This window comes from Passer domesticus, chromosome 12 (assembly GCF_036417665.1).
Source record: "Passer domesticus isolate bPasDom1 chromosome 12, bPasDom1.hap1, whole genome shotgun sequence".
NCBI lineage: Eukaryota > Metazoa > Chordata > Aves > Passeriformes > Passeridae > Passer > Passer domesticus.
The window spans coordinates 7,943,304-7,952,214 of NC_087485.1; the positions used below are offsets into that span (position 1 = coordinate 7,943,304).

At 44.6% G+C, this 8,911-nt stretch overlaps 1 protein-coding gene and 1 long non-coding RNA gene across 2 annotated transcripts; one reads left to right on the plus strand and one right to left on the minus strand.

The window, feature by feature from the left end:
- The first annotated feature begins 19 nt into the window (after nucleotides 1-19).
- NUDT21 (nudix hydrolase 21) lies at nucleotides 20-7,291 on the plus strand. The gene is made up of 7 exons (XM_064387337.1): nucleotides 20-257; nucleotides 2,362-2,562; nucleotides 3,733-3,796; nucleotides 4,457-4,546; nucleotides 5,183-5,258; nucleotides 5,654-5,768; nucleotides 6,998-7,291. The coding sequence occupies exons 1-7, from the start codon at nucleotides 142-144 to the stop codon at nucleotides 7,017-7,019; spliced, it is 684 nt and encodes a 227-aa protein (XP_064243407.1). The 5' UTR covers nucleotides 20-141; the 3' UTR covers nucleotides 7,020-7,291.
- Nucleotides 3,736-8,678, minus strand: LOC135279804 (uncharacterized). Its single transcript, XR_010347002.1, has 3 exons — nucleotides 8,547-8,678; nucleotides 6,240-6,367; nucleotides 3,736-5,525 (listed from the first exon to the last, which is right to left on the minus strand). It is a non-coding gene; the product is annotated as an uncharacterized LOC135279804 (long non-coding RNA).
- Between the last annotated feature and the right edge of the window lie 233 nt (nucleotides 8,679-8,911).

Genomic DNA, 8,911 nt, shown 5'->3' on the forward strand with positions numbered 1-8,911 from the left:
AGGGGAGGCGGGGCGGGGCGCCGCGGGTCCCGGCAGGCGGCGCGCGGCGCTGAGGGCGGGGCGGGTGTTAATGGCGGACGGCGCTCCCGCCGCCCAGCAGTGACCGAGCGCTCCCGCCGCCTGCTCCCGCCGCTCACCGCCATGTCCGTGGTGCCGCCCAACCGCTCGCAGACCGGCTGGCCCCGCGGGGTGAACCAGTTCGGGAACAAGTACATCCAGCAGACGAAGCCGCTCACGCTGGAAAGGACCATCAACCTGTGAGCGCCGCCTCGGGCCTGCCCGGCTCTGCCCCCTCCCCTCCCGTCCCGCCCCGCTGGCCAGCTCGTCCCCGCTCCCTCCGCAGGCTCGGCGGGGTTTTCCCTCAGTGCCCGCCGTGCGAGGTCCGGGGGCTCCCGGCCCTTCGGAGGGCTGGGGCACAGCGGCAGAGCCCGAGTGCCGATGGGGGCCCGGCCCCTCAGGGGCTGCTGAGCCGCGCTGAGGGCACGGAGGGTGCCGAGGGCTTGCCGGCCTTGGTGGGAGTGTGGAGTGTAAAGGTTTTAGTGCTTAGAAAGAGCGTCTGGCTCGGGAGGTGTGAGCCCTAAGTGACGCAGGAAAGGTTTAGGTGTGGTGAGCATCACAGATGTTTTCCTGCTCTCACAGGCATCCAGAAAGGCGGCAGAGGGATTTTTCTTGGCCTGGCTGGGATTTGGGCTGACCCTGGGCAGTCACTAGGATGTGGCTGGATGTGCCTGGTGTTTGTGGATTGTCTGGTACAGGTGTTGGAGTTAAAATTCAGAGTGTTTCCTACCACAGAAAATTGTCATAGATACAAACTACTTACTAATAAGTATTCATGTATTTTTTATGAGAAGTTATATATTTTTGCTTCTTCCAGTAAATCTGGTGGATTTGGGGCGTGTTCTTTGTTATGTGCTCTGTCAAGTTGCAAAAAGCAGCAAACGTTAGCTGCAACAGTCAATATTCAGTTTGAGCTATTAGTCACTGACATTTTTGTGGTTTTTTGATGTACCTGAGTTTATTTGCAGAGTCATGTGAAAATTCAAATATGAACTTCAGAAATTGGAGTATTTCTATCGGGTTTCTGAAGCAAAGACTCATCATGAAGCTGTGCTACCAGCAGCATTTTGTTTAAGTCAAGGCTGAGGGTTTTGATGTACAGAGTAATGCACCCACTTTAGTATAGTATGGGTTAGCATTATAGGTTATTATTAAAGCCATTTGTGTATCTAAAAATGGAAATGAATGGAAAAAGAAACGTGGATGGTTTTAAACTATAAGTGAAAGTAGGAGAGCTTGTTAGTAAATGAACCTGTGGTTTGGAAGCTGGTTGTTTTGGCTCACTTGTCTGCATGAGAAAAGGCTCTGACAATGGTAACTGGCTTGTTATTTTAACCACTGCAAAACATGAGGAAAATTGGAGGAGGAGGGGGCCTGGAATTTGTATGCTACTAAAGTTTGATATGTTTGGGGAAAGAATCCATGCCAAGAAGCATGCTTTCAAGGAAAACACCAGTCATTCATTCTGTTGTTTGCCACAAGTCAGTAAAGCCATGGTGATAACTCATCCCTGCTGTACCTAGAAGCATTTTCTTCTCCCTTTTGACTTACCTGGGTGATTCTGTGTTTCCTCCAGGTTTCCTGCCATCAGATCTCTCTGTTACATGGGTTTAATTGTACAATAACACTCCCCTGTTGCCCTCTGTTGGACTGCCCCATTTCTTGCCTAACCTTTCCTTTCTTTCTGTTTGCAGTCCCTCTTACCTGGAGAAATCCCCGAGTTTTCACTGCACTGTCAGGGGGTGCAGGGGCCCAGTGCCAGCCCAGCAGAGGGATCTGCTCACACTCTTGATCCTACCCCAGGCTCCCAACCCTGTGCTCATAAACTCAGCATTTCTCCTCTTCTGTGATCCACGTCTGATTTCTCACTTCAAAACAAAACCACTTCTAACAGTTTAGTTCTCAGGCTCTCATAACATCTGCAGAAGAAAACCTGCAGTCCTGTGCAGCTTCCTCCCCTCCCAGCAGAGCTTTTTCTCCAGTCTCTTTTCCAGCTGCTTTCAGAGCATTTCCCTGAAGCGTGGAGATCAAAGAGGGTGGCTGCTGAATGACAGTTGGTTCTGTGCTTCTTTTCCTTGTTTTGAGCCTGCACCAGGCTAGAGTGCAGCTCAACAGGACTGTCTGTGCTTGTGTGTTCCATAGTGCAGGTCTCAGGGGACAGGGGCCTCATAAGCCACCAAAAATATTTTAGCCCTGCACTATGACTTACCCATCAACCAGTGAAGGATCTGCCTCAGGCTAGATGCTGTGTCACGGGGATTTAAAGTTAGTTAACTGCAGTAACATTTTTTCTCCTCCCTACAGGTATCCTCTGACAAATTACACGTTTGGCACGAAGGAGCCCCTGTATGAGAAGGACAGCTCCGTGGCAGCTCGGTTTCAGCGCATGAGAGAGGAGTTTGACAAGATTGGCATGAGGCGGACAGTGGAGGGAGTTCTGATTGTGCATGAGCACAGGCTGCCCCACGTGCTGTTACTGCAGCTGGGTACAACCTTTTTCAAGCTGTAAGTGTCTGTTTCCTAAGTGTAACTTCAGTTTCTTGTCACAGACCACTAAACATGTGGGCTGGAGGTTAAACTGTGGCCAACTGCTCAATGTTTTGAGTGGGATTTATTGCTTAGTCTGGAAAGTACTTTTTGAATGGTGCTGTTCTAATCGAAAGTGTGTTTGACTCTGCTTGTGAGAGGGATGATTTGGTTTGGAACGGACTGGGAATCTTAGTTCCAATGCATCACTACAGTGAAATCTTGTTTAAAACTCATTATCAGCAGTCGGTGTGTTGTACTTGCATTGTGAAAGCTGTTGTGCTTCAATAGCTTATGCTGTGCCCGTAAAAATGGGCAGGTGGAGGCCAAGGACTAACCCCCTGTAAATGCAGAATGATACCTGTTTACAAACTAAGGGCTCAGCTGGGATAGCAAGAAAGGTGGGCATCTAAATTTGAGAAAACTGCTTCAGTTCATCTCCATAGTTATCACAGCCAGAGTGAAGTTTTAGTGATTGAATATGGTTGTAGTGATGGTGATTTTCTTTTTTAAACTAGATGGCCTCGACTTGTTTCAAGTTACTATGTTTGTGTTCTTGTTCTTCTGTTCTAACATTTTATATTTTTCTCAATTTTGTGTGTGTGTTAAGTCTAATTTTACATCTAGATTAGTTTTTGACATCTTGATTTGAAGGGCTGTTGTGGATAAACTAGGCAAGACTGTAAATTATTTGCAAAATGCTGTAATAATGAAAATGAGTAATCTTGCATCATTTTCCCACATGAGTTTTAGTTTCTGCTTTTTGTGTGCTTCAGTGAGTGCTGATTTTGTGACAAGAACAAATGCAGGCAGTATTTACAGCCCTTCAGCTTCTGCTTATTATTGTTAAAACTTTACCCTCTAAGGGTCCAAGTTATTATCATGTGTATTGTTGTGGTTTGTCTTGTTGAACTGAGAGTGTTTTATGCAGTGGTTATTTTTAAGGGACATAAATAGCCATTTTAGTTTCAGTTTTTGTGAAATCTATACTGCTGTCTTCAAATTCAGCAAAGCTAGTTCTGGAACTTCTGACCTAAGAGCCGTAAGTGAATTTCTAACTCCCTGCCTGGAAGCACACTGGAACTTGCCTGTGAAGATTGGTAAATGCAATAAAATAACTTTGGCTTTCATCACTGATTATTTTAACAGACCTGGTGGTGAACTCAATCCAGGAGAAGATGAGGTAGAAGGGCTCAAACGCTTAATGACAGAGGTCTGTTTGCTTTCATTGTGTTGTTGTAGCAGAATGTTGCATTATTTTAGAATTACCAGAATAAGCTAAAGCATTAGAGTAGTTTTCTTACCACTGTTGTTATTTTGTTGCTTTTGTGATGTTCTCAGGTAGTTAACAAATAAAGCAGTCAAGTTTTCATTTATCTGCATCATGAGTGTGGCTGACTCCTACCTGCTGCTCAAGTCCTGTGTTCATTTGCAGCTTTGCTTTCTGACTGGCTTCAGGCAAGTGAGTGTAGAGATGAGCAATAAAATATGTTGTGGAGGACAACTGATGGGGACTTGCCTTTGAGATAGTCCTGCCAATGCACCATTTTCTCCAAGTAGCTAAATTAGTTCTGCTAGATAATGTAACAATGTATTTCATTCTTCCCATTGGTCTGATAGGACTCAGTCCAGCTGAGTACAGCATAGATTTTGAAAAGCTTTTTAGAGTGCCCTTGTCCTACCAGGTGAGGCTTTTACTAAAAAATCTCACTTAATACAAAACTACTCTACAATTCTATTGAAAGCTGTCTCAGAGCAGTTATGAACTACATCAGACACATATTACAGCAAGTCTTTGTGCTTCCAGTATGTGTTGACTAAAACAATTTCCTTGAGGTACTTTGAGGTCTGATTAGTACTGGATTTTTGATAGATACTGGGTCGTCAGGATGGTGTTCAGCAAGACTGGGTGATTGATGACTGCATTGGCAACTGGTGGAGACCAAACTTTGAACCTCCACAGGTAAGTACTCCTGTGGGCTTCCATCTCCTTTTTTCTGTCTGTACTTCTAAAAACCTTCAACCTTCCAGATTGGCTTCTTGAGTACCTGCTGCATGAGCAATTAGTTTTTCTGGGTTTTGTTTATTTCATCTCCTTTCTATGACTGAAGGGGAACTACAGCCTTTTTCTAAAATGGAAACTCCTGTCTCCCTTCTCACACCTGTCCTGATGGATGAGAAACCACTGGATGTAGTAGCTTCCAGTTCTATGCTGAGACATATGTACCATTTAAATTTCTTTTGCAGCCACAATGGAGACTCTTGCACTGCTGCTTATGGAACAGATGCCCCAGTCTCACTACCCTGTTTCTAAGGGCTTTAATATTGAAAATCCTTTCTTAGTTTGTTTATATACATTTCTGTTTTATTGGGTTGTTTTAACTGCTTGTGATATTGGTGCCACTTCAAAGCCTGTCAATAGCTGTGACAGCAACAGCATTTCTTTAAGTACTTTATTATGAAAATGGTTTTCTTTATTTGATGCCATGAAAGAACAATATATGACACATGAAAGACTTGATAATTTATAAAGTAGCACTTAAGGTTACAAAATATTTTCAAAGCTCTGTACAACTGTTTTTTACCATTTTTCTTCTAGTACCCATATATCCCAGCTCATATTACAAAGCCAAAAGAACACAAAAAGCTTTTTTTGGTCCAGCTTCAAGAAAAGGGTAAGTGTTTGTTTGCATCAAAGGGTTGTATTTGTAACAATGTTTAAATGCTTGCATTTCACTGAAGGAAAACAAAGTTGTGATTGTGTATGTTATGTTATACCAAGATGTATGTGCATGCATGCAGTTGTTTGTGGTTGATCACTAACAAAGTTAAATGCTGGTATATGTTTTGAAGGTAGATGATCTTTTGAACACGAGTTCCTCGTAAATTTTCATTCCTGCTCCTGCATCAGTCTGTGTACAGGATGTGAATCCCATATTTAACTAGAAAAGGAATAAACCTGCTTGAGTGCTCCATGTAGTGAACTTGTTTTGAGGTCTGTGGGGGATGATGATACCTTGCCTAAATGCGTGCTGGTTTTTCTGATTCATCAACATGTATTTGTTTTCAGCTTTGTTTGCAGTCCCCAAAAATTACAAGCTGGTTGCTGCACCATTGTTCGAGCTCTATGACAATGCACCAGGATATGGACCTATTATTTCCAGCCTTCCTCAACTTTTGAGCAGGTATGTTGTATTTGTATAATGGTGGGAAACACATCTGCTGTGGGACACCAGAGCAAGGCAAGGTGCTACAGAAGGGAACTCGAAAAGGTGACATGTATCCCAAAGATTCTGCTTCAGGTGAGCAGGATGGACACTTCCGAGGCACTGATCACAACTGGCTAGCACCAAAGCCCTACCTAGCAGTTGTAGCTAAGGAAGATATGGAAGACAGTGAGGATGAGGCTGTGCACAGGCTGAGGAACAGCTTCTTGCAGCTGTTGGGGACAGCTGGAGAGTTAAAGCCAGGATGTAAGTTTGAGGCACTGAGTTAGGTATGCACGTTATCACAGCTTTGTGCTGGTTAAATGTGGTGGGTTTTTTACACTCTCTAGTAGAGTTAATGAAGTGTAGCATCTTTGACACAAATATCTGTAGGCACAGCTGTATTTTTTTCCTTTATGTTGCAATGTATACATGCTTTGACTTTCTCACCTGGAAATGACTTGTAGCTCATCTCTCCAGAGCTCACTAGTCCCACTGGTCTCTTCCTTGAGAAATGTTCAGGCATGCCCGGAGTCCCACAGCCTGCCAGCTCTTCCTCAGGAAAGTAGTTCTGTCACCTACTTATGATGAAAAAAGTATGTTAGCAGAATGTTAGCACTGGTGTTGCCCATCATATTCTTGTTTCCTGCTGAGTATTTTTCTCTCTAGCCCAAATTTTGGCTTCCCCTCCTTTAAGACAGCAGGTACTTCCTCTTGAGTACCAGCAAAACACTGTCTGTTATGCAGGTTGGGTAGTGGTGCAACAGACACATCCAAAGGCTGGGCAGCTGGAAGCTGAGATGGATGCTTGCTTCCACACTTATTTATGAAACTTAGCTGGGAAAAATTCTCTCTTCAGTATGTCTGTATGTTCCCCTTGGAACATACAAGGTTGGCCTAGCAGCAGAAATGCTGCAGAAGAGTTGCTGATGGAGGAATGTATCTGTGAACCTGTTTTAGGACATGAAATGTTATTAATTAGTTCTTCTGCAGCCATAAGAGACAGTTGTGGAATGCTAGTGTAGGATTGGCTGTTAAAAATTATGTATATACTGCTATACTGTAAAGCTGTCTTATTAAAAAATGTACTTTTGTCCTGTCAGATGGAGGCTTATCCAGAGCAGAAAACATTTGCTTATTCATTCAAAAATGCCCTTAAAAAAAAAAGAATGAAAACTCCTCACTTGGTATAATCCTTTTATTTTTAGGTTCAACTTTATTTACAACTGAATTCCTATGTACCTGAAGACTCCAGTAGAAGAAGCCGTCTCTGTGAGCACAGCTTTGAACTGTAGAGAAACGAATATGTGTGACACAAGGATTTTTTTAAGTCATTCTGTTCCTGAAGGCCACTATAAATGTTCTATGGTATGAACAGAGAAGTGAATCTCGACTGTTTAGCTAGAGAGATGGCAATGGGCTACCAGTGTTATAATCCCTTTTCATTGTAATACTCACCAATTTTTTGTTTTGTACAACATTAAACAATATGGTTAAGATTCTGTTTGTGTTGGGTTTGGTTTGGTTTTTGTTGTTGTTTTGTTTAGTTATGGTTTTTTTAAAGTTTTTTTTTTCTTCTGTTTATTAGTTGTTTTATTTTTCTTTATTGTCTCTTACTTTCAGATGCATATTTTAAACTTTATTACTTTTCTTCAGGAATACAGATGATCTTGGAATGAGGAGGACTAAGCCATTCAGGGCCCATTCAGATGCTGCAGTTTTTATCCCTGAGCAGGGAATATCCCTAGGATCAGGGAGAAATGAAATAGCTTAAGTGGCTTCAATCTTGTTTTGAGTCTTAACTTGGAGACCAGAACTGCTTTTTTGAGGGAGAATGAGTACTTACATGCAAGTGTAGCCGTTATCTTTTTTACCAGAAAGGATCTGTTTGTACAGGGCTTGGAAGAGATGCAAGCATGCATCTGTTCCTTCAGTGTCCCCTTAAGACAGTAACAACCCCAAGAATTCTGTCGGATTGGTCTGAGATACAGTTAAAACAGGGAAAGTGAAGTTAATTTTGTATATTTTTCCTTAGCTATGGAAAGAATTAGGGTCATGCTGAAACACTTAGCCAATGCCAAATGCAAGTGGTTCCATGTTATGGTCCCCTGTGCTGTCTCACCCTGCAAGGGACACTCACACTCTTGCTTTTTCCCAACATTTCAGTTTCTTGTAGGCAGTAAATATCAATCTTTCTAATTCTGGGGTTTTTACATGCTTGGCTAAATGTAAAGTCCAGTTGGATGTGACACTTCCTAATGCTTTTAGTTTTCCATTTTGCTTAATGAGTCTTTAGAAGATTTGTTTCCAAGTTCTGCCTCTGATCAGAAGATGCACTGTTGCTTGTGCACTGTCCTCTTATGAAGGCACGGTTGGAGAGTGCCAGCTGCCAAGAGAACTGAATCTTGCCAGAGTGCTTGGCTGTGCTGCCATCTGCACTGGAAGCAATGTACAGAACAATCCTGACAGCTTGGTGCTTTGGTCAAATTGAAGCTGTGCAGTATGGCAAATGTACTGCAAAATGCTGGGAAAGGTAGTGCAAGGGCTGTTCACTTTGGTCCTATGGATGGAAGGCCCACACAGATGGTAAGTAGAATGTATGGTTTCTTAGCTGCAAGCAAGGGGAAAAAGCTAGCAGGGGAGTGGAAAACAGAACCCTTTCTACCCGTGGAAGTAAGGAAGGCTGGAAGTCAGGTGCTGCAAGAACAAGGAGCAGAGTGCAGCTTTTGAGCCCTGGCACTTAAGAGCACCTCTCACCTAACTCCAGGGTAGTTGGTGAGACCAATTCTTGTTCCAGGCTGCCTGTGGAAGGGCGCTGCTCCTGCAGTCTGGGCGCTCTCCTCTGCCACCCTGCCTGTAGGTCTGGGGGCTCCCGAGGGCCCTTCTGCTTCCCCCCCGCGCGGCTCGGGCGGTGCGGCCGCTGTCCCGGGCGCGGGGGGTGCGGGGCAGGGCCGGCCCGGTGGAAGCGCCGCCCCGGCCGTGACTCAGCGCGCGGGGTGACGGGCGGACGCGGCGCCCGGAGCCGGGGCGGGGGGTTCGGGCCCGGTCTCTTTCCTTTCTCCAGCGGGGGCGGCTCGCCCGGCCCCGGGGAGGGGCGGCGGGGCGGGCGTTAAGCCGTGGGA